General features: G+C 46.0%; 1 protein-coding gene across 2 annotated transcripts in view; it reads right to left on the reverse strand.

The window, feature by feature from the left end:
* The window catches only part of PDZRN3 (PDZ domain containing ring finger 3), a 161,894-nt gene that overhangs the window by 23,591 nt on the left and 111,480 nt on the right, over positions 1-26,823 (reverse strand). For both annotated transcript variants that reach the window (XM_078610652.1, XM_078610653.1), the window contains one exon: positions 1,826-2,133. In XM_078610652.1, coding sequence (XP_078466778.1) covers positions 1,826-2,133 — 308 coding nt within the window. The remainder of the gene's footprint in view (positions 1-1,825; positions 2,134-26,823) is intronic.

Raw genomic sequence — 26,823 nt, forward strand, 5'->3', positions numbered from 1 at the left:
ACAAGTTTCCAATCTACTTATTTATTCAAATAAGTGCAGTTTTTTAAATTATGTTGTTTGAAAATTCGACAGGATAGGGTAGAAATCTATACGGCCTTCCAAAAAAAAAACCCGCTTCCCACCGTGAACAGAATCAAACTGCATGTCACTTTTATATTTTCTTGGAATAAATGTTATTTAGGACAGAGTGAATAGGTTTTAAATCAGAAATAAGCGACAGGTGATGGATTCTAGCCAAATGCAAGTTAATGTCAGGATGGTATTGTAGAAATGTTTTTGTAAATCGTAGCGTGTGATGCCAGAAAGTGGTCATTTAACGAGATACAATTACATTTTGGAAACTACGGAAAGTTACTTACCTCTGTTACGGACATATTCTGATTCAAATGAGGATATTTTTGTATTTCTCTGAATTGTACTTGGAAACAGATTGTAGGACAACAACGGGAGATTAAAATTGAGCAACATGATGTGATGACATTTTGAATGTAGTTTGCAAAATAACTAAATATAAAATGCAACCCCTGTCGGCTTAAGAGATTTGTTGAAAATGTGTTTTGGTTTCATATTTGCACTGGAAAATGTGTGTGTGTGTTTTTTTTTTTAAGAATTGTAGGAAGATAGCACATATTGTAAGGATTTCCTCTCTGGTGTAAAATGTAAAAAAAAATATAAAGAATCTGTAAACATCAGGAGGGCTCTATAGAATGGTATCCTCACATGCTACCTACCAGACCAGGCTTCAATACAATAAAAAACCCCACCCTATTATCCATGAAAAATTGTTACAGTGCCATAATCTTCACCAGAGGCATACAATTCACTGGCAATAGAGCACGGGGATAAGACGGTCTGTATATAACTTGTCGTGGGTGAATTCTAGAAAAGCCACGTCACATTGCTGGTAAGGATATCTTTCCGATACCCATTTTCCTTGTCTTTCAGAAGGCAATGCACTGTGGTTGTCGCCAGAGCGGGCTTATATTCTGCTAACGGTTGCTCCACGTTAGACGTTTGTGCGAGACATCTACTGCAATTTGAACGAGCCGTTACCTGGGTCCCATTGGTGAGAGATTAACGGGTATCGAATGAGCACGTGGCTGCGATTTTCGATTGCCCGTTCTCTTTTCCGCGCGGTGATATAGCGCGTGCTCCCGACCACCCCGGGGCAGTTTGTTTCAACTTTAATAGAGCCGCGTGTCCCTCTTAACAAATTAGATAACACAAAGCTCCACAAACACCATTATAAAAATGTAATCTATGAGCTAAAGCACTTACGTGCACAATGAAATTTAACTGCACGTTGCCTGTAACATTGATGTTCTGAGCCAAACGCGGCCAAAAAATAAAATTAATAAAAACCCTCATAAATCTTTAATAACTCAATAGTGAGATATTGTACGAACTACATCGTTATTTAATAAATATTGATTTTAATTTCTCGGCCGGCCTGCCGGCAACCTTCCCGTTTGGCGCTGCAAACAGTAACCCCCCCCTGCCCCTCCTCCTGCCCCCACCCCCCGCCCCTCCTCACCAAGTGTCATGGGTTTCAGGCACCAGGCGAACAAAACGTCTCTAACCATCGGCAGCACCACAGGGTGGAAATGGGGTCGATGGCCCCCTCACTTGCCAGCATGGGGAGCAAATAATGGGTTTCAGCCCCCAGAGAAGATCACCGCGAAGAAAGGCCATCGGCTGAAACGTCAGCATTGCGATATTACGTCGCCTTTCGGGCGGCGTCATCAATGCCACCGGCGAACTTGTCAACCCGTGAATTGTCGACGCCGCTGCTGCCGCCACCGCCGCTGCCGCTCATGGCCCTTACCCGTCGCTCAGCAGGCACGGGTGGAAGTCCGGCACGGGGGGCGTCTCGGGCCTCAGCTTGCTGATCGCCGACACGCGCTCGAACGACACGTCGGTCTGCGTGGTGGCGTCCACCAGCAAGGGGTCGGGCCCGCCGGCCGGCGTGCCGGATCCGGAGCCCGGGGTCCCCGAGCCGGGCGTGGAGGGAGCCGAGGGCTTGGGCCGGGGTGGGGCGCGGCGCAGCACTTGAACCACGATGGGCTCCTTGGCGGCACGGAACGCCTCCACCGCCTCCTCGTGCGTCGCCTTGCTCAGGTCCTTGCCGTTCACCTGCGGCGGCAAACGGACACGGGCCCCGAACGCACGCCCCCGACGCGTCAGTGCGCGATAGCGTGCCGTCAAAAAAACTAAAAAAATGAAGCACGATTGGTGTTCGCGTCATTCTGACAGCGGAAAGACTGTGATCGCGAGGAAGGCGCTGTGATTACTACGCTTTGTGAGCTTTGCAGAACATCTCTGTCCTGGGTCGACTCCTGCAGAGCCGGTGGAGGGTCACAAAGAGTGACCGGCGATGAGTTTCACGAAGGTGGGGCAGACGCCACTAACATGCACGCTAGTGGGCAGGTGAGTGAGCGGCTGGGCGCGGAGATGAGCCGGGCAATGCAAAACTGCAAGAGGCCGTATCGCGGTGCATGGGGCGATGAAGCCGGTCACACCATGTGCTGCCGACCGGAGACTCGACGGCAACTGGCATAGAGGGAAAGCGGTACGCAATAATGCGCATCACGTTACTCTTGGCCCGATCTTCAGTTCGTGTGGAGGTGCTAGGTGGATTATTTCACGTGGGATCGTGGAAGGCGGCTGCAGTTGTGACGGACTCGATCTCACAGTGGATTGAACATGGCCAGTGATAATGATGACGATTGACCTATGACCAATGGGTGTGATCTCATGAGGTCTCAGATGCTAAGCTGGGCTGAGCTTGGATAGTGCTTGGATGGGTGACCACATTGCATGACAGGTCGTTATAGGCTACGGGGCTATGGGGTGGGCAGCCGAGTGCGGTGCAGTAAAATGCATTGTTGTACTGCACTATGCTCCCATATCTATGTAAATGCACATCGTGCCACTTCTGACTCACACAAAGATGACAGAATACAAAAAGACACAGGCAAATAAAGGTCCACCCACTTTCCAAAACGTAAGTTCAATCACAAACGAGATAGTAACACAACTAAATTAGTCAGCTCTTGACTTTTTTTCTCTAATGGAGTGGCATGAGCAAGTAATTGCAGTTATGCACCTACAGTAGTACACACAGCAGTTGTATGCATCATCGCTTAAGCAGTGCCCCCACACTCTATGAGCAAGTCGACCAACTCTCGTTGTCTGGCACTGGGCTTAATTACTGGTATGTTGCTAGGGATTAGGACGTAAGTTTCTACAATTCGGGGCTTATTTATTAAGATGAGCTAGTATGAGCGCAGCTGTGATCTCTTCTTGGCACTGAAAGCTAATGCTCGTGCAAAATAACTCTTCCTCAAATCCCCCATTTAGGCGACGATTGCCGTAAAGCGAACGTGCCGTGCATTGCTACATCAGGACACACGGTGATTTTTAAAAAAATCCCAGACATGGCTACAGACAGAAACCCGAATTTTTGAGTGCAAAAGCCGCGACCGCCAAAAGCGCACATTGACGCCCATCGTGCATTGACGATGCTTGAAAAGCTACCAGCTATGTCTGTGTTCACAGCGGCGCAAAGATGACAGTTGGCTCTTTGCCAGCGGTATGCGATGAAGAATGCCTTCTTATACCCAAGTTCATTAAACCGGGCTGAGAGTTCTGCTTTCTCGATTACAAAGAAAAGCGGGGCATGGCACGCACTTACTGAACCGCAATTTGAAAGGGCGGAACACATAATGCCCGCCTCGTACGCAAAACTAACGTTTTATTTTCCACCCCACTTTTCAGCACTTTCGCGGAAACCATCGAACGGAACAAAACAGAAGCTGGCACCGTTAGCGCCAAGCCCGGCAATTGCGCACATTTAAAAAAAGAGTCAAAATAGAATAGATTTGTTTTTATTCCAGTCCAAGCGAGTATCATATTACAAAATTGGGGCCCGATTCCAAGTGCCACTGTTGTAAGTTGACGACGCAGTCGACACAAGCCAATGGCTTACTCAGCACTGTGAGCTATTGTTGGAATGCCAATGAAAATAGGCCAAGCAGCATTTTAATTTCTTCGCAAATAATACCCCACCTCCGGCAGCCAAATTTATACGTAAAAAAAAACTCGCTCGGATGATGTTAAAAAGCATTAACAAAAATAATGCATAACAAGAACAGCTTTGCTTCCTTTCAGAAGTGGGATAAGAGCGTTGAGAGGTTATATGGAGATGCGCTTTGGAAATGTGAGCTCAATGGAATTGTTAATCGGCTTTATCAACAGTATGATTGAAATGTTTCACTCAACAATATATTTTAAAGAACACAAAAATCAAACAACCTTTCCCCCCAACTCCAGGGCAACTCGATGGTTGTGGCTATTCAGTTCAGCAACCGATCTATGTTTTAACACTGCGATGGTGGATGTAAGATGCCTCTAGTGGCTGTGAGGGGGGCGATGTAGACCCGCAACATACAATGCATCGATAAAAAAAAAGATCACCGATGTACGCGTGCGATTGAATGCACGTATCTTGAGAAGAATCGACTCGAAATAGATGAGCGAGCACATTGTTACATTGCTACAGCTACAAATCTGGTAGATAATGCAGCATAAATATATATTTGTTCATGTTATAGTTATCAAGAATGTTGTTGTCATTATCTCAATGATGTCCACCAAGGAGATGTTTTCATTGTTTCACCGTTGGATCGTGGGAGCTGACGGTGGCTTGGGAAAGCCGTCATCCAGCAGTGGATTGACGGTGGCTGATGATAAGTGATGAATTATGGCAATTATGTGTCACTGACTAAAAGCCACACCGAAGCTTTTGGTAACCACAGCACCAAATAGTGGTTGAAGGTGCCTCAACAGTCGAAGCATTTAGCCACGTCCGCAGTGTTGGTGTCGGTCCACCCAATAGATGTGACCTTATTCAAAGGCTGCGACGGCCATCGCTTAATTGCCACGGGTCTTCGACATTGTACCGCTCATTATATTTCCTTGACGATAACAATTGAGAAGGGGGCCTGAGCCTTCGTCAGAGGGCACGCGGATCCTTCCAGCTCCCTCCCCCCCGCCCCCATTCTACGTGGCTCTCTGTACTCCAGACATCTCCGAGCTTAAAAAAATCATCTCTTAATTCCATGCCCGAAACCCACCTCCCCCTTGTGGCTCAACCTTTGCCTCTCCTGCTCCCCTCTCGCAGTGCCTCCATCCCGCACACTCCCTCCTGGTTAACTGTGCTGGGTGGCAGCTGCATGGGAGGGGGGTTGTGTTCTGTCCTTCTCGTCCGTTGCACCCCGCCACCGCCCCCCGCCCCCTCCTTCACAAAGCTCTTTCCTAAACCACAACCACCACTACCACCCGGCGTCGCTCCCCCTCCACCCCCCCCCACCCGAAGCCATAACCACCCCCCCATACTGACAGCATCAGCTCCCTCAGCTCATCTCCCTAATAACAATGATTCTGTGTGAAGCACGCCTTTGAGTGGATATAAAAATGAAAAAAATAAAAAATCCAGCCCCTCGCGATCTGGCAAATTTAATTTTACGAGAGACTCTGCCATGTGGCCCATTAATCCTAAGCCTTGCCAAACGTCTTGCCAGCTGAAGCACTCTTCATATCGCGTCCGTCCATTCCATTCAATTTCCCAACTGGGCTTCTAACAGGCGTCCTATCAGCCTCCGAGGGTACGACAGAAATAAGCGTCAGTGAGCGAGCTCTGGGCGTCCATTCTGTACCGCAAAACTTTGACACACACCCTTCATGTCGCATACAACTTTCCATTCTGGCTTATTTACTGTGAAATTACATTTCATGCATGCACGTTGATAAGAATGTTTGTAACAACGATATGAAAACGAAAGTCCTTTAACATCATGCACGAATGCATAGATACATGCGTACGCATTATCATTCAATTTATAATTTCACGTGGGGAGCCAACAATATATTGTGCCGATGTGGGATCTTAACGCATAGAAAACATGCAAAGTCGATGTGCCCAAGGCACTTTAGCTGTTAGTTATTGTGATTTTTACAATTACTGATCTCTTCCTGTGGGAAACATCTAATTAGAAGAAATCACAGTAGGTGGTCATGTTGAATATAGCACTTTCTGCCGAGCCAAAATGGTCTGTGGCCAGGATATGCATGGCCACCAGTGGGCCTGTCTGCCCAATGCTCACTGCATTCACTAAGAACGTTAAACAATTGTGATTTGACATTCAGATCAAGCCCTACCAGATAACTTAAAGTCAGGGGATATGCCGGGTAGGACTCTGTGACCCGAACCCTCTTCTGCAATCCTGTGGGTGACCTCGTTGTAGATTTTATAAACCGTACAAATGAAACACAACGCAAATAAAACAATAAAAAATGCACAATTCAGTACAATGAAAAACTGCTTGAATTGCTGCGTAATAATCGTGGGGTGCCATGGTGGCACAGTTGTTAGCGCCCTGTCCTATGAACCCAGACGCCCGAGTTCGATTTCCAGCCATGGCTAACATCAGTGCTGGCGAGTGATACCTCAATCAGTTCTTCCCGACAACCCCTCCTTCACCGACCCACATTGACCAGTGCGGTGAAGTATGAGGCTACAACAAAAAACACCGTCCATCACTGACACAGCATGGTTGAGGCCTTATTTAATCTACCATCGGGAGATTGAGACAGGCAAGAATGTATTCATTTCATTTCAAGCAGCGTATCATCTGCATTGGTGAGTTGTCTCACGAGGTGTTGGCGGGGCTGATGAGGTGGGCCAAAACAAGGACGCCGCAACCTTCCACCATCGGTCACATCTTGAGGACGCAAAGCACCGCTAACTCCACTTGTCGCTACGATTTACCATCAGAGTTAAAGAAATGCCGGAGGTGCACCGCACACCCTTGCGAGGTTAGGACTTGTCTTCTTTCACCTCGCACTGATTGCCCTGAAGCAACCTGATGAAGACCACCACTCTCATGCCCTATTTGTTTTCTTTTCTAAATGTTATTCCAATTGTACTGTCGCAGAGGAGTGTGTCAACCTGTGTTAGAGAATGGCCCACGATTGGAGATATCACCAAGTTTCTTCTCAGATTCTTAATGCGACCTCTTTCTAATCCACGCTATCAGGTGCTGCATTTTTCTACTCGCCCTGCTACGCATAAATAGTCATCGCATGGCAGCCAAACCAATATTTTTGTATCAGTCCTGGTATTTTGCACGCATTAAGCGAGAAACCAAATTCTAATGTGACACGTTTGTTCGTGAGCTGTTATTGGTGATCGGGCTGAGACCGTCACACCTCGCTGCCCTCGAGAACCCGGATTAATCACAGGTGGCTGAAACCCCAGGTGTGAATCCAGTATCACAGCAGTCTGAGCTCAGTGCTCTGTCCCCTGAGCTACCCAGCCACATCCAATGTTGCCTTCTCCATATGCACGACCACTACATCCTACTACCCTTCTTCACAAGGCAGCAATGGGCGGCTGTACCTCCCAGTGACCCTGAATGGCTGAGAGAGCCAGCCATAACTGGCTCCTGCCTGGAATACACACGGGCCAGAACTCACCAGCGCTCACTCGTGCCATGCAACAGAGACGGGTTTGTGTTCACGCGGGGACCGGGGAGGGGTGGCGGGGAGGACAAAGTGTACAGGCGAGCCGCTCCGTCAGTGCACGGCCCGAGTCTGTCACCTGCCCTCCAGCCCGGCCGCAGAGCACGGGACGTCTCCAAACACTTTGAGCTTTGTTGAACATCCCTTTTGGTTTCTTTAGATGGCCTTATTCAGAAACAATGAGCCATTGAGGTTGGCACACATAAGCCCGCACTACGCCAGAGAACTAATACCCACTGTTGTTGTTAAAGCAGCTTGAGGTTGGCAATTCCCGGCCGCTCGGTTTGAAAATAAAGCGATGGCAATTCAAAAGCCTGCAAAGTCAAAGTGTGGTGGATCGACACACTCAAAAGTCAACAAATAGGCGTGCATTAAAATCACCGGCTGGGTGCACCCAGATATCCATGGGCATCTGTGAAAGCCAACACGACGCCATCCACGGGGTACAAAACAGTCCTCGATTCACACGCAATCCTGCCCGGCGTTTCTCTGGTCTGTTCAAGCTGGCCAAAGAAACAGAGTAAAAATTAAGGTAAATAAAATAGAAAAAAACTCCAGGGGTCTCAGCAACATCGCTGCGCGCGATTTAGTCTCGCGAGAAGTCGGTGGGCAGACGTTGAGCACCGTGGAACGGTCAGGGAAAGCCGTGGAAAGCATTTGCAGAGTTAAAATGAGCACAGAGGTGTCTGTGGCTCTACGATTGGTTTTCGGGTTGTACCGCGCGTCATTCGGCACGATGTCCGACGTTCTCAATTCAGTTCCTCAAGAAGCTGCCGGCACGAGGCGAGAGAAACGTCGCACGTTGCGCTCAACTCGACGTAGACAACCCGGAAAGACATCGGATAGCTGTACGATGCCGCCGCGTAAAACCTACGAACGGAGGTGGCTGTTCGTGCCGGTGGAAATAATGCCAGAAAAGCGTATTTATACATATGTTTCGATTTAAAGCTTTCGTGACTGCAGGGATTCATCTTCTTGTTTTTTTCGGTAAAGTAACGTAGAATGGAAATAATAAAATAATAAAAATAAAACATAATAAAATAATTCTCACGACGTTTCGGCCACAACGCAAGCAGCCGTCCTCAGGTGGAGAGCAGGTCTGTCGAGAAGACAGAAATGTGGATATTCAGACTCTGTCTTCTCGACAGACCTGTTCTCCACCTGAGGACGGCTGCTTGCGTTGTGGCCGAAACGTCGTGAGAATTATTTAATTATGTTTTATTTTTATTATTTTATTATTTCCATTCTACGTGACTTTACCGAAAGAACCAAGAAGATATACATATGTTTTAAAGGAAATAACTTTAAACTCAGCAAAAAAACAACCGTTTTCCTAAATGCAATAAGCCATTCCACACACACACACAAAATCATTCCATTCCTTGGGATTTAAATGAAATGAAATTGCTCTGTAGCAGCCGATTGGTGAATGGTAATTACATAGAAATTTATTCCGCACACTTCACCTGATAGTGAGTGATTAATGAGGAGGGAGGTGGATTGGAAACGACTTACATCATTACACTCATCAACACTGCTTGCTGCTAATTGCTTTATTAATTTAACGTAAAACATTGAACATTGGAATCAAGATTTCCCTGCCGCGCTCATAAACACACCGGTGACATTGTACCCGCGGTCGTGTCGGCCCACAACATTGCATCATATTCTTGGTTCTTTCGGTAAAGTCACGTAGAAGGGAAATAATAAAATAAAATAATAAAAATAAAACATAATAAGATTAAATTCTCACGACGTTTCGGCCACAACGCAAGCAGCCGTGATAATGTCATCTTATTATGTTTTATTTTTATTATTTTACTATTTCCCTTCTACGTGACTTCACCAAAGGAACCAAGAATATGAATCCGTGCAGTCACGAAAGCTTTAAATCGAAATGTAACATTGCTTCAATCACGTGACTTCACGAAACACGATTCATATGCAACATGCACATTATTTGAGCGCCAACAACAAAACGAAAATGCTTGTACGATCACACGCCTGAAACTATCCACGAATTGTGTTTAATTTGATACTTGACTTTAATGAACGCTCCTCTTTCATTGATTTCAAAATCAACAGCAAGGCGGAGAATGTTAGCCTCGGAATGACCCCAAGAGCCATGTGGAAGGCACAGGATTACTAGAGCCTGCTGTGCAGCAACGGGGGCATTAAGCTGGTTGTATCATTGAAATGTGGACATTAATTAATTACCCACAAGACTATTAGCAAGAGTAGGCCCATTCATAGTCTAATTATCCGCACGCTATTATAAAACAAAGCGGTGCTGCTCGTTTTGAAGCATAGGCCCCGTGCGAGCACGCATTCATGGCCATATACGTCTTGGTCAAACGCAATGTGTGTGTGTAAATAGCAATAATAATTGTCGTAAATAGTAATGTAGGTTTTTTGTTTGTTTGGCCGCAGGATGAAGACGTGGCAGTCACGTGTGTTTTTTGACCACGCTTCACCACATTGGTCGGTGCGTGGTGAGTGAATGATGGGGTGAGGGGGGGTCAGTACTGGTTTAGACATCACTCGCCACTGATTTTGAGACAAGGCCAGCAATAAAACTCAGGTCGCCAGGTTCACGAACCACTGTGCCACTGCTGCACTGTCAAACGCGTTGTGCAGCAATGCATTCCCACCGCACAATACGTAACAACAGGGCGATTATTCGCTGACTTTAGTTTTTTTTTTGCCAGTCGCTACGAGCAGCCAAATAAATTATGCAGCGGAATATAATGCATTGACTTTGCAGTGGGATCGTGGTGATTTATACCCGACTGAAGCAAAGCAGTAAAACATAATGCGTGTAGACTTCCGAACCGTACCCCCCCCCAAACACACTCCATTCGCCACAATCAGCGCCTCTTCTCGCACTGAAGTGGCCTCAGCCAGCTCCCAACAAGACGCACACACTCACACGCGTACGTACACGCTTCTGATGGAATTACTTACATTTGTAAAAAGGGAAAAATATTTCGATTTAAAGCTCTCGTGACTGCAGGCATTCATCTTCTTGGTTCTTTCGGTAAAGTCACGTAGAAGGGAAATAATAATTTAAAAAAACATAATAAAATAAAAAAGAAAGTATTTTTTTAAATGTTTTATTTTTTATTATTTCCCTTCTACGTGACTTTACCGAAAGAACCAAGAAGGGAAAATATTACGTAAATAAATAAGCAACCACTAAAATAATTCCGATGTAAAGAAGGTAGCACACGTTACACTTCGTGTTTGTCACGGTAGGATGGGCGAGCGGCGGGCTTAAGAACACATTTATTTTGTCGCCATCTAAACCAAAACCTCTATTACAGGTAACATTGGTCGCGAAAGCCTACGTGTTAAACCAATCTACGTGCCACACACGCAGATCGCTATAAATGTCAAAATGATGAGCCACTTTGTTGAGCTATCATTTGTGGCCAGGTCACATTTCAAAAAAATAAGTCCATACCTCAGTGGGCTTTGCCTGGTAGGATGGGGATGGTTCAGTGTTGTATTTGTTTGTGTTTGGGTGATTTGTTTACCTTCATTGTACTGTGCACTCCTATCGTGTTTTTAACCGTTTTTTGTTGTGACGTTCTTACCCCGTGCCCCTACTGCACATTTGTGAAAAAAAGCTTCATAGCCCATCGGATTCTTCCAGTTTAGATACATGTTCTGAATCTGACACACGACACCTACGTGACACACACAACACAGCAAAGTGTCGTCTTGTGCATCGGCTCTCTATGAACGTCAAACATCACCCAAAAACGACAAAAATCGTATTTTCCCAAGCATGCGCACATTTTTTTTTACACATCCCTCCCCAATACTTATGCGGCACGCGCGCAAATTTGTTTTTTTTATTTGTCATGGTTTATTTGTCTCCATTACCATAGCGCTTCACGTGCTCGGCGGTGTTTCCGCACTTCTTGTCGAGCATTACACCGTGATTCAGAGCGGTGGTGTGCGAATGGGGAAGGGTGAGCGGGTAGCCCGCTATCCGAGCTGAGCGCTCACACAAAGAACACACTCTCTGAATGCAAGGCGACAATTAGAGCCATAGTATGGCGCGGAGCCGGCCTTGAATATAATGCAGTCATAAAGCGACTTATTTATTAAGAGTCTAATTACGTTGATTAAACACGTCGCCAAACCCCGCTAATGGTGTCCTCTCTCTGGGCTGCACGAGTGCTGTTTATCGGCTTAATGAGGAATAAATGAATGAACGCGTCGCTTCTTATTGATGCCTGTTATTTGTCGTTACGTACATTTACACCCGATGAATTAGGAAGAGTAATGCTTCGACGTGTAAGATTAAAGACGCATGAAGTCAAAATTAAAGAAAAATCGCTCACTTTGCGACGTGAAATTGTACGGCGTGTTTATTTGTGAAGAGAAAAACATGAGAAAGGCAGACATTTTTCTATAAAACAGGAACATCTTGCGCCTCTTAAATTATCAACACAAACTTGCATTAATCGCTATTGTGCGAAGCTAAATAGCTAAAGGTGGTAGGTGCAGCCCTGCAATATATTATGCGGTACTAGAGGGACCTCTAGAGAACCCCTCTTAAGAGGGAGTTTTGGCCTACTCTTGCACGCTGGCCAGATGCCTTGTAAGAGGCGGGTTATATTGGTAGGAACCTCCTGGTTACATCAGCCCACAGGGGATTATTGTGTCCGTCCGTCGTGCATCCAAAAATGGGAGGGGTGGGGCTGGGTGGAGAGGGGAGGGTGGGGAGGGGCTGGGTGGGGAGGGTGGGGCTGGGTGGGAGGGGTGGGGCTGGGTGGGGAGGGGCTGGTCACCCCGTGGTGCCCTTATAAAACTCAACGTTTAACCTACTCACGCCGGCTTGTGCCCGTCCTCACAGTCGGCCATATTTGCGGAATACACCACGCCGCCGTTGACCCTGGCCATTGACCGAGCAACCCAACGTTCCTACCAGTTCCCTCCGCAGGAATGTGTTACCCACACTTTAAACCACCACACTCGCGCTGTCCATCAACTAACTGTGGTTTACTCGTACGTACGGCCGGGTGGACAGAGGTGCGGGTCATTTAAAAAACTGGCCACATTGTTTCAACTGCCACGCAGTTAGATCAAATCGCCAACCTCTGGATTGCAGGTCCAGCTGCTATGCATTTCCACAGATAAACCACTTGGCTGAGCTATCATTCGTGGCCAGGTCGCTTTTGAAATAGAAGATATATATAAATATATAGTTGGTGTCATTTAGTAGTAGGTTTTTACCCTTTAAACTGGTACAAAAACTGACACCTTTATACAAGGCATCATGTTTGCCACTGGTAAAGGAGGTCTCATAGTGTAAATTTATGTCATTTGTTTACCTTTCCTATACTTTGCACTCCTATCGTGTTTTTGTATTGTTTGTTGTTGTAACTTTCTGACCCGTCCTGACTGGACATCTGTGAAGAAGAACTTTATAGCTCATCGGATTTCTGCAGCATTAATAGAGATTCTGATTCTGACCTGTAACACCACTGTGGCAGCATCCCTTTGCTTATTCGAATGCTGTCGGTGTTTATGAATTACATCAGCTTCGACACTCTATTTTTAGGATGGACAATTATCCATCCTGTAAATAAGCTGCAAACAGCCTGGTGTGATCACCTGCAACAAATTAAAATTAACAAACAGCATCACATCCAACGGATTAATTTGCACCCACACACACACACAAAAATGGAATTAGCATGTGTTTGACGGTGGTGTGTTCAATTGTTATTGAACACACCACCTTCAGCTGACAACATATGCTTCTCAGTGCCAAACATGCCACTACCAGAGCACAAAGCCACCGGGCCGGGAGCTTTACTGTCATTCAAGTTGAAATTCTAAACCCCAATTTGACAAATTGGTTTAGCTGTAGAAAACCGGAAGGGCTTTAATGTATTTATTTCAAAGTGAATACAGACTGAAATGCTGTAAACTGACGCAGCAGTGACTACAATACATGAACCATTGTATTAAATATGCTAAATAACGAGGGCTAAATCGGACAGATTCATGCCCTTGGGCAGACTAAAACACTAATTACTTTCAAACGTAAACAAACTGGACGCCCGCTTTGTACTCTCCCGTCATATTTAATTGACCCCATCTGTAATTGGCAGCCCGATATTTGAAAGAAGACCTACGGTGGTCACGTTGCTGCAGGTTTCAGCTGACGATGCTTTAATGCCATCCCATGACACAAATTAGCTCCATCATTGTTATTATTATTTAATTACAACTCACTATCGCAGCCGGTTTAAGACATGCACCACATTTGCAAAAAAAAAACACAGGCGTGAAAATATTTTATGAAAATGTTCGTGCTTCTAGATTTGTTGCGGGTGTTGGTGGTGGGTGAGTGAAAAAAGAAAGGAGAAGGATCTGCAAATTGTAAAAGGAGTTCTAAAAATACGTACAATAACTCGTGGTGTCTGTGCAAAGCGCACACTTGTTTTGGTTAAACATGATGCACGAGCGAAGCAAATGAATGAAAATTAGAGACTGCAGCATGTTAACCTCTGCACTATCTACTCGTGCTTTTCATCATAATTTGGATGGAACAAGTCGAGGCATTGGATCTGATGGCTTATCAGCCTGATTAACGAGCAACGGGGGCAGGGGAGCAAAAGCTGATGTCATTAACTCTTTCATCACTAACGCGCTGAATGAAGTGGATATGAAATTGCATTGCGAGATCTTTGCTGCTTGATTTCTCTGAAATGCTGAGTACGATTTTAAACACGGAGAGCTGAGATATTCATGCACGCATTCTCGCACAAACATCTCTGCAAGTTTTTTGTTTTTGTTCCTGTACAATCAACCACCGCTGCTCAAACACATTCTGTCCAGAAGATATCATATTCCGATGGACTAAACCGTTACATTATTAAAACATTAACACGGGCGATACGAACCCCCGTTGTTTTGTTTGTGTATTCACCAAAGTTATCACCCACAACCCACCACGGCGGCGCATCGCACCCCTCGGACAACGGACATCTCCACACCCAGGGGCTGCTCAGGCGAAACAAAACTAACACACACACACAAAAAGAAAACAGACACGAACATCGGAGGGGGAAGGGTCGACGGGGCGAGGGAGCGTCGTGTCACCTCGGCTGTCTCACCTCCCGTCTGCTCCCCGGCTCACGGACCCCCCCTCCCCTCCCTCTGCTCTGCAGGGGAGAGCGACGGAGGTGGGGGCTTTCACCTTGCCGTTCGAAAAATCACAGCAGCCTGCACCCCCCCCCCGCCCGCTCCTCCTCCTCCTCCCACGGGAGGCACTCCACTCAGCAAGGCAACAATTATCTCCATGGCGACAGCTTGGGATAATGAGGGAGAGGTGCTCTGCCAAGCCGGCGTTTGCTGGAGGGACGTGGTGCCACTGGGGGGGGGGGGGGTGTCCACGTGGCCACGAGCGGCGAGTGCGAGAATGCGACCGGGTATCCTGCGCGAAGCGTCTGCAGGTGAGGAGGGGAAGGGCACTCCGGGGAAGAAGGAAGGAAGGAGAGCGTTTTTAGCCTATTATTGTCCCTGCAGAGTGACTGCGCCTCCGTGACATTTTGTCTTATTAAAGAGATGAGAGAGAGAGAGAAAGCTTGCGAATGCCTCCCGAAGCCTCGGTTTCCAATCATCGGACTCGCAGTTGTTTCGCGCAGGTAAACAGCCTCGCATGGCAAAGCAGCCAGAAACAAACAGCACTGCCGAGGGTGTCATAGATGAGAGCTACCGCATGTCTTGAATTGAGCAAGGTTATTAAAAGATATTGGGGGGGGGGGGGGAGCGACGAGGGCAGGGAATTCCACTGGGGAGCAATGCACGAAGAAAGAAGCAGCAGTCTGTGACCTCTCGTGTGGTGGCTGCAGCGCCAGTATGGAGGAGGGCACCGTGGATTGGGTGTTCTCTGGCAGGAGGTACAAATTGAAGCATTTTGTCCCTCACCTCTAACTGCCTCCCCACCCACCCTCCACTGGCCTAGGGAATATCTGGCACGTTGCCACACCGTGTCACACCACACCGCGCTCGAGACGGCAATTCCTCGCGAGACTGTGGCTCGACCTGAACATATAGAGCAGCCCCAATTTGTGCATGCTCTCCAGGAATCCGTCCGACATCCAGCAAATTGGCATTATGATCACTGCGTCATTTAAGCTAGGCTGCCGAGTAGCTTGACAAATACATGAATAAAGTTTTTTTATCTATTTTATTACAATTATTTATGAAAGTTTTGCTCCCTCAATCCGTCTGATTATTGTACAGCTACCGGTATATCAGATTTTTTTTTAAATGACGGCTCTGCTTTCCTTTCGGTGGGGTATGCCCAGTGGCTTTTGACACTGGCCCCGGCCGCGAGACATTTAAAATTGCAAGCTAAGAAGAAGAACAAAATAATTGGATACTTCTGGATGCAAAAGTAAAACAGCGATAGACAAAGGTTTCGTCAAATGAACCCACGTGACACCAGATCAATTGGAGAACAGGCCCGTCTTCCTATCTGTAATGGGACACAGTCCTCTCCAAAAAAATTGGTTCATTATCAGGACACAAGACACAGGGATCCAGTTGTCTTGACATCACAGCACAATGAGCTTTGTTTAACACATCGCTTATGAATTGGGTAAAAGGTGTTATGTGGCATCGTGAAATGCATGCATCTCCACCGTATGAATCCTCCCCCAAAAAATTTGCGAGGCAAAAGCGCATAAGGAAGGTAATGCTGGCTTAGCCACCCCAATCATTGAAAGGGCTCGGTCTGAAAGCCAGTGATTTTTCAACCCTTCGGTTGGCCTGTTTCCGCTCGACTGCATAAGATTATTTCAGAAACAAATGCACTGCATAACTGCATTAGAGCAAATATACATTACAGGTCAAGTGCTGGGATTTACTTCCATCATGCCCACGACTTACTGATTTTTTAAAGAGGCAGCATTAGCGGGGATTTTTTTTGTTTTACCATAAAGGGTGAATTGTAATTATTAAGGCAAAGTTGAGCATGTCATTCTGTCCTGGCCAACATTTTTTCTAAGCACCTGAAGTGCTAAATTGACAAACTACCTTCAGCTACAATGGCTAAATAACCAATAATTGGGCACTTCCATTGCAAATGGTCTATTCCACTTAATTACAATATTTAGTAAGGCCCCTGTGATGCTATTTGAGTGCAAGAAATGACTAAATTACTGGGTTTTGTGCACTGAAAAATGGACTCCCGGGATGCGGATAATTTAGAAGTGTTTTTCTTGTTGTCGGGAGTGCAATTTTGTTCGGCAATTTTGATGCCTCGGTCCATTACAGGGGGTAGAGTGCGTCGTGCTATTTTTATTATTATCAGCACTTTCAGGCCAAGATTAAACGGGAGTGTAGTGGGCTTCACGTCTGTGCTGCTTCCATTATTTTATTCCCTGGTGCAAGCTGCACAAACTTGTAGTCTGAAAGGCAGCCACTTGAAAATTTCTGCAGAGAGACGTCTAAATGAGCTGGCGTGATGTCGCCGCGCAAAACCATCCACGTGCACCCACGTACTCGCTCCCACGCACGGAAGTCTCATGGTCAATTACGCCGCAGCGTATGTCAAGAAGTGACCGCGGCATTAAATAGATTGCACGGCAAAGAGTTAAGACGCATGTTTCATTTGTGCAAGTCATTATAACGCAATCCCTGACCCACACTAATGGCCCTCGGGAAGATGGTAAGAGACTCATATTAGGGTGCTATGATGTCGCAAAACACATTAAAAATCATCAATATGTTCATTTACATTCAATTGTACTCAGACCATGCGTGGGCTGCACTCAACATTCTCCTGAATGCCTCAGTGAAGTGCGCGTAATATTCGTCAGTAATAAAGATGTGCGCTGACTCGCACCGAGAGTTCACTCCTGTTTCTCATCACCTTTGGCGAGGCCACAGAACAGTTATATTCGTTTGTTTCAAAGCAATAGAAATAGAGCCTCAAGCTGTATTGGCCGTGGGGGTTTGCCTACCTGAATTTATTTTACCATCACTGTGTCGCTAAAGGTGGCACCAAGGAAATGTTGGCAGGTGGATGAAAAGGGAGTCACTTGGACAGCATGAAAAGCCCTGTGATTGGAGTTCAAAGTCCCTGTCTGGGGGAGAAAAAAAAGGAAGAGCCTGCAGCCCCAACAAAGAAGGGAAAATATAAACCCCAGCAGCCCTCCTGACGAAGACCCATCATTCAGGTCCAAATGGAAAGACTGTCTGCTATAATAAAGAGGCCCCTTCTGTGCTTGATAACAAAAGGGTTGCCTTATTTCATGAATCCAAAGGGGCCCAATTGTGTTCGCGGTTGAAAATGCACTCACCTCATCTTAAGGGAGATGGACAAAAATTGAGTTTTTTGTTGTATTACTATCCCTGACAGTTGTCAGCCCACGAACACTCGGATGCCTGATCGGAGCTGCTCGCTTCTGGGTGAGAACACTCGCGCTGCCACCCCACAACGTGTGGCCGCACCAGCGTGACAGCACAACAAGATGCTGAGATGAATGCCGCCAAGCGATTTCAGTGTAAGTCATGAGTTTATCGGAATGACTCGTTACTCGGGGTACGGCAATTGCTCCCGTAGAGCGATTCGATGGATTGTCACGATGGAGTGCCATTGCAGTTCAAATTCTTCTATGCTCTCCGCCTTCGACCAATCCAAACTGACCAGCATGCGGGAGGCCTGCATCCAGCGAAAGATTGGCAGGGTGCTGCACATGTTCAATGTTAAAATTATTTCAATGATTAAGACGTGCAGTATTATGCGCATTTGCAATATTATAAATCGGGCCGCGTTGAACGAACGACTGGGAAAAAAAGCCATGCGTCAGCACGGAAGCTTAGCCTCAGGTGATACGTTTTAATCTCCATTTCTTTGTAACGGGATAAGCGACAACTCGGATCATTACAAATTAACGAATTCCGTGGCATTTGGTGCTCGTGATGTTACGTTCGGTAAAACATTTAAAGATAACAGAGGTAACGTTTCGAGTGCAAAGACACAGATGTCTCGTATAGAATAACCTACCAGACTGCTGGAGTAAAGGTAGTTAGCAAGTACCTATTAAGACCAGCATGGCTCAGGAACGGGTGGTGTAGAAAACACCATAGCCTGTTGTTTTTGTCTCCCCAGCACGAATGTTTTACACCATACCAGGTACACCTTTAAGGCTGAGTCTGAGAGGTACATAACAGATTGCAACTGATATTATCCACGATCGGCATTTCAATCCCAGGTCACCAGATTCCTACCACAGCATGTTAACCACTGCGCCACGACCCCCCATAGAATGTAGACTGTATATATATTTAAAAATAAAATATTCAGGCAGAGAAAAAAAGGAAGGCATGAGCCTGAACTTGAAGAGGAAACAGGGAGAGGGGCCAGCTGCTTGGATGACTGAAGGGAGGGGCTAAAGTATTAACTCAACTATTTTGATTCATCTTCTTGGTTCTTTCGGTAAAGTCACGTAGAATGGAAATAATAAAATAATAAAATAAAACATAATAAAATAATTCTCACGACGTTTCGGCCACAACGCAAGCAGCCGTCCTCAGGTGGAGAACAGGTGGAGAACAGGTCTGTCGACAGACCTGTTCTCCACCTGAGGACGGCTGCTTGCGTTGTGGCCGAAACGTCGTGAGAATTATTTTATTATGTTTTATTTTTATTATTTTATTATTTCCATTCTACGTGACTTTACCGAAAGAACCAAGAAGATGAATCCCTGCAGTCACGAAAGCTTTAAATCGAAATTTATTTTGAATTTACCGAGTAAGGCCCACTGAGCTATATAGCTCCGTTTCAGAAGTGACCTGGCCACAAATGATATCTCGACGAAGTGGCTTATCGCGTGGAAATTCAGAGTCGACAAATACTCCGAAAAAAATCCGGAGAAAAATCCACACGACCATGGGGAAAACGCGCAAACTCCAAACATGTCGGCATCAGGAGTTAACATCGCCACGGTGGCGCCCACCCCTGCACGGACTTCCAGACCATGCAGGTAAACAGAGAAGAAGGAGCAATCTACCCCAGAGCATCGACGTTCATTATTTCAGCAACACCTATGTATTTAGAGGCTACCATTTTTGTTGCGGATGGCACGTACACTCTGAAGGAGGCAATGTTAATAACATGGCCTTAATGACGAATATAGTTGTTTATTAATAGTTGTATAATCCTCGTAATGCCACCGTGAGAGATGGCTACAGCTTGGGAAGACCTTCGTCCAGCAGTGGATCGATCATGGTGATGATGATAACGACGATAGTGCGAGTGTAACTACACCGCTTTAGAAAATAATGGGGACAATATTCGGAATGATGGTTCAGAAGGACACCAGTGTCAGCCTGAGCACTGCTGCTGTTGCCCTGTGGCCAAGGCAGCTTTGATTCCTCAGATTAAAGAAAATTGCCTGCGACCTCCCTACCTCTCACCAAACGTGTGCACATACCTCTACCCCCCTTAACCACCCACCCGCCCCCTCGATCTCCGCAGGCAGACTCAACCCCCTGCATGCTCGCAAGCCCTACCGAGAACTGCCCATCCGCCAAATGATTGCTTCGCCGATGAGAGGGCCACGCGATAAGACGCAGAACTGACGAGGGGAGGAGAAGGTACCCCGGGAAGCCACCTACACAGACTCGATGGGGACGAGAAGGCTGCTCATGTGGTTGTCGCACATCGTGCAAAGAGGCTAGAAATTGTGGGATTGGAAGCCACACTGAGAGCGATTCCCCCGCCATTGTTTCTTTGGTAGGCTGCTCGCAGTTACGTGCCACAGCGGGAACTGTGTTTATGTTGTAGATTGATGTGAGAGGCACTTAAACGGTGCGGTTAGGAGACATTTAAAAACATAATTCAATGACCTTAAGAACTTATAATGAACTGACGATTCGAAATAAAGGAGACCTTGATTTAGTGATCAAGCTCCCTGGTGGAATTGTAAATTCGTATATTTTTTTAAACCTAATCATAAAACTGTATTTGCTAGAGTTTGTAAATGTGGTAATCTGGAAACTTCCTGGAGTACAGGCTTGAGGCATAACCAAGACAACATTTCATTTGTTAAGTAATACGAGAGGATCTACATTTTAATCACGATGTTCATAATCCTGATGGTAATATTAATGTAGAAACAAATGTTCATACTTCCACATGATTATGTTTGAAATATAATATCACGTATGCACAGTCCTTTATCGATCCATTACTGAATGAAGGCCTTCCCCACGCTGTTTTGGTCATGGGGGTTGCTTGACCATAATTCACCATGATGGTCAATGGGCGATGGTGAAGGGTGGGACCGGTTTAAAACACATTCCTGCGGAGGGAGCTGCTAGGAACGTTGGGTTGCTCGGTCAATGGCCAGGGTCAACGGCGGCGTGGTGTATTCCGCAAATATGGCCGACTGTGAGGGCGGGCACAAGCCGGCGTGAGTAGGTTATGACCAGCCCCTCCCCACCCAGCCCCACCCCTCCCACCCAGGCCCTCCCCACCCTCCCCACCCAGCCCCTCCCCACCCTCCCCACCCAGCCCCATCCCACCCTCCCCTCTTCACCCAGCCCCACCCCTCCCATTTTTTGATGCACGACGGACGGACACAATAATCCTCTGTGGGCTGGTGGAACCAGGTGGTTCCTACCAGTATAATCACTCGCCACTGATGCTAGCCGCCTTGGCTGGGAATCGAAATCATCGTCACTGCTCCACCACCCCTGTAGAATGTGCGTTGCACGAAACTACATCGCACTGCACTTGTAATATCCATCATGACGATAATGATGACAACGGTAATTAATGATAACGATAAGGCAAGGTTCGCTTGCCTTATCATATTGTCTGTACTATTGTTTATTGCGTTTTTAAGCCAGCTGGCCAGGATTGGGCATAGCACACTTGTGTTTGTTTGAATTCATCAAGGGGACATTCATCAACATACAGAAGGAACTGCTAGTTTATTAATAAATACAAACGTAGTCGCAGAAAATCGAATCAGAGCGATATATTGGGACAACGCGGTTCGTGTACGGATGCATGCAGTGCAGAGCCCAGCGCATTCTGATTACTGTGTGAATATCGGGATTTACAAAATTCCAACGAGCAGATTTCTCATTTGAACCTCTGGCCCGTAATCCCTGCAAACAGTACATGCCCGTTCGGACCTTCTCATTTGTTTACGGGCAAAGGTGGAACCTACCCCTCCCACGCCCCTCTCGAGTCAACCAGCGTGACGGCAGATAAGCCTAATTAATTTAGGATGAAGGAGAAAGCCGAGAGGAGGACTGCGCCAACCCACATCAAATTACACGATAATTCCTCAATCACGAGCGGCTTTGCGGCAGGCAATTAATTAATGCAAACTAATTAAGGGCCTCATTTCCATGTCTAAGAGGTCGTAAACAGAAAGTGGGGGGCAGTGCCTCATTGTCGAAACACAGGTTTAAGGTGATTCATGCTAATGGTCCATGCTTAATGGAAAATCATGCATTTTTAAAGCGTTCCAACGCCGATTGTAATATGCCCAATGATATGATTTCGTCACGCTTAACGCAATTACCGAATAACCTTTTTTTTTTTACGGCAACCTTTATCTTCCATTTTTCATGCGCCGGTGTAAGTCACGAAAATAAAGAACGCCCGCGATGACATTTCAGCCATGGCGAGGCGGCCACGCTGTGGGCGATGGCAGGAGCCACCACGCACCTAGTGAAGGTAATGCCGGCACGTCCATCGTATTTCTTCGGCGGTTTGCGTGCGTGCGGCCCTCGCGAGGCATTCTCGGCGATTTTGAATTGAATCGAGGCGCCGTGGAAACGACGCGGGCAGAACGATGACGACGGGCATGGCAGGACGTAGTGGATTTGTCAATCCACTGCTGGATGAGGGCCCGCACGCCACGCTTGTACGTGTCGCGAGGGTTTACGCGACTCCACTTTACCGTGCTGGACAGTGCGGGTTGGCGAAGACGGAGCGCGGACGTGGAAGCGCAGACGTACGGCACAACGATTGCTTTCGAGGATTTTTTTTTATATCATGACGGAATTGGTTACGCGACGGTGGTCTGCCACGCGCCGTGCACGGACGTGGTGCTCACCCAGCAGGGTCAACACACCGCTTGAGCTTTCTGAGACCTGACGAGATGGGTGCTCGTCCAAGTCATTTGGTTCTAGGCAACTGAAGCATATCGCATTAACAAATGCCATTGTATGAGGTCAGCGCATCATCAGTCCAGACCCTAATGCCCCAAACCAATGCACTCGGTTCATCTGGAAGGGAGACTTTGGAGAAATGATGAGGTGCCGCGTGCACATGAGTGCCATTTCAATACGAGGGTGCTGAATACGGGCAGCCCTGTTTTTGCTTTATTTCTGAAAGCTCGCCAATTGCTCCGACTGCATTAAGGTACAGAGGTCCAAGTGGCAGAGTGCTTTTTACCGTGGCAACAGAAACAGCAGGGTGGGTGGGGGGCAGATAAGCAAATTAATAAATAAGTGAAGCTAACTGGAAGGGAAGGTACAGACGGTTGTGGGGTTAACTGAAATGCTAAAGATTAAGTACAGCTCGTGTTGTGTGGTTTCGTTTGCACCCACTGCTCGACAAATGCCGACGCAAATGGGAGTTGCTGTCGGCCAGGTCAGGATACGGCGCTTGTGGAAACACCACCCGAACATGAATTTACCAACAACATTTCAGGAAATAATCATGAAGGGTCATTGTGGGTTATGTTGACGACAACATAAATAACGCATCATTGAAATATTTGTCTCTACACGTAAAATGTTTTTCTTTGCATCTTATCGGTAGCATTGATTCAATACAAGCAAACGCTGGACCGGTTTTCACATTCAGCGTCTCACTAGCAGAGTTCAGGCTTGCTTGAACTAATGCCAGTGAACTTCCCGACGGTTATAGACAAAGTCCCTTTCTGTTAAAAAATTGGTCCGAGTTGAACATCATTTGCAAAGAGCGTGTCCCTTCGGTTACTAAACTGGTCATAACTCACTGCGCCAACACTTGCAAAAGAGCTTTTGAAATCGAGGAGAACAATAAAAAATATATGCTGCACATGATGCTAAATTTTCAAACAACACAAGTAATGTTCATTGGTTATGTCAACACTCTTTTGAGTGCCAGGCGGTAAACATATCGTACCATTGAGTTGTTTCTAAACCATGTCTATTGATAATAATCATATCATACTACGAGTGTGTTGACATTGGTGGTTAATTTATTACAGAGCATATACTGTGTAAGAAACTACGTATGTGTTTTATATTATTTGGGAATTGTTTTGACAGTTTCTCATACATACGTATCTCGAACATAGATTATTTATCTTACAAGCAGAATAATATAAATTATGGTCCAACCACACACACTCTCGCTGGGTTTGCATGCCTGCATTCAGTTACTCTAAGGGTCTAAGCGAACCTCTGATGCCACGTAACACGTTCGTGTTATGTTTATTATGCAACGAAACATCCTCATAGGGATGAGTTATGGATTTAAACATCGTCAGACTTTAAGCAGAATTGCAGATGTTACTAAAATCGTTTATATGATGCTAATATATGTGTATACGAATGTATCTTCACGCTAACAAAAGTGACATCACTAGTTACATTACACGGTTACGTGATGGCATATTAGTGACGATGCTTTTTTAGGACCGCCAGACGTGTTTTTATATTTAGGTCAGATTTTCTGATACATTTGAAAAGCATAATCACATCCTTAGCACCTCGTGTTCTTTAACTAGAAACAACTCACTCAACACATCAGTGGGGCTGAAAAGATCGTGGCTGGTGCAGCATATGTGTTGGATCCTGAACAGCAATAAAATCCAATAGATGTCCTCCCAAGATCATTGGAAATACATTCTGAGGGAAAAGAAGGGTTTGCTGTGTGAATGCCATTATCTTTCAGTGATTATTTTGTGCGAAAAATATTAAATCCAACTGCCTCAAACAAATGCACGCTGGATGTGTACAGAGAAGAAAGAAAAAAAAACACGCACACATTTATGGAAATCCCAGCGGAGTGATTTTACAAAATCAAAACATTTCTATGTCAAACATGACCTCGTACCAGAATTTTAAAGAGATATGACGGCAGCAGATTTAATTAAAATAGGCACTTGCAAAATGTTCTTTCACGAATAAAAAAAATATAAGGAAAGAAATAAAGAAAGAAGGTAAGAACGAACATTGCTATAATTACAATCAAATTACTGCACAATTTACAGCCCTACGCCACTTTCCATTCAAAGGATATGCCTGGAGTAGCCACCCACCCCTGCTAATATAATGAAACCTTTTATTACCTTGAACTTAAGAGGCAGCAATTTCTCCCATCATGTGTCCATGGCAACTAAATATTCTGCTCCGCAAATTACTTCTAAACATATTCCAAATGCAGACGCACCCAGATCTCTCTCTTTTTTTTGTTCGTGCAAAACGGAAGCCTTTTCATGGCTTGCTGGAAACTCTTCGATTGCCAAAATAGAACAAAATCACGACAGCGCCACAGCATGAGTTGTTGTTTTCTGCACGACTGTGACTTGAAGGGAAAGAGACTGGCTCTCAACGCTATTAAAACTAGAGCGGGGCATTGTGCAACAGGCTTAACCAAATATACTACCGTGTATGGCTTTGCAGTTCTTTTGTATAGATGTGGGGAGCGGTAGTGTAACGGTTAGCGTGCTGTGCTACGAATCCGACGACCAGAGTTCGATATCCCATTCACGGCCAACATCGATGGCAATTATCTGATTCGGTCCTGGGTCTCCCCTAGGCTGACTCAAATTAGTACCTGGTGCGATGTATAGACATTGCCACTACGCCACCCACCCCATCGTGTGTCGTGCAGGACTTCATAGATGCCTTCATAGGTACGATATATGAGGGGTATTTTGTTGATCACATGTGGGTTTCCAATGTGTTTTCTCGGTGCACCACTGAATTATTCAGCTCCTGAAGAAGCTCCAAACATGCCGTACATCATGGAGCATCTTCTTAAGAGCAAAGGATCAAAGCAGAGCAATGTGCAACAGGCTTTAATAAATGCTGATACTTATGTGGTCCGAGATGTGTTTTTCAGTTGTTCCACAGTGTGTAGGGCCATTTGCAGGACGATTGAGAACATTCTAAACAAATAGTTGCAGAATGGCCAGGAAAGTATAAGGAATCTGGAAAAGTTTGGGCAAATTCACTAGTATGCAGATATATATTGGTAACTCCTACTGTTCTTTTTCTCCACTGTCTTCGGAAAGTATTTGGGCGATGTCGAAATTTATTGTGCACCGAGTGAAATAAATAAACCACTGCGTTCTTTACAGCGCGACGGTGGGAGGTGTTTGTTTTCAAAAGCGCCGTTTAAAATGTTAATTTTAAGAGCGTGAAACTAAAATACACTCCAACACAGCGAACATCGCTCACATGTCTGGTTTGCTAATCTGGTCCCGGAAGGAAGGATTGTCATCCCGCCCCAAGCCACGGGCTGGGTCAGGGAAAGAAGCAATGCAGAGGTTTCTTTTGGTCAATCACAAGCCGATGACACATTTGCTCCCATTTAGGAAGGCATTTACATTTTTTTTTAAACTGCCGTAATGAAATGCACCGCGGGAGGTTAATAGCAAGGGAAAATTCCCCCTTTCTGTCAGATGCCCTTTCGCTCGCAGAGCCTTTGCACGTAATTGCCGCGCACCTGGCCCTCACATCACGCTCAACGCCAGCTCCGAAAGCACAAGGAGGTGACAGATTTCCTCCGCCCCCCGCCCCCCACTTCGAAAAAATCAAGTGGGAATAAATCAAAGTAAACCGTACACCGGGCGCGAAAGTTAAACAGATGACATACTGATGTGCTAAATGTTACGAGAGAGAGAGAAAAAAAACCATGCCACCGTTAAAAAAATAAATAAAACCTCCGCTGTGTTTCACTGGCACAAATCACGAAGGCTTAAAAGACACATTTGATGATGATCCACCTACGCGTCACGAACAGGATGGTGTCGCCGGCACGGGTTAGTGAAGCAGGTCACGTGACGTTCACCGCAGCATGCCCTCGCCTGACAGCTGAATAAATTGTGCGAATTTGCCGCTCGCACGAGGGACACGTACATTGCCCAACGCGAGTGTGCGATCTCTTAATTCATTTATTTATTACGCACAGACTGGGTTTGTCCTAATTGTCTATAGTAATGGTAAGCGTTTGAAAGAATGATA

The sequence above is a fragment of the Lampetra planeri genome, chromosome 34 (genome assembly GCF_965212315.1).
Source record: "Lampetra planeri chromosome 34, kcLamPlan1.2.h2, whole genome shotgun sequence".
Classification (NCBI taxonomy): Eukaryota; Metazoa; Chordata; class Hyperoartia; order Petromyzontiformes; family Petromyzontidae; genus Lampetra; species Lampetra planeri.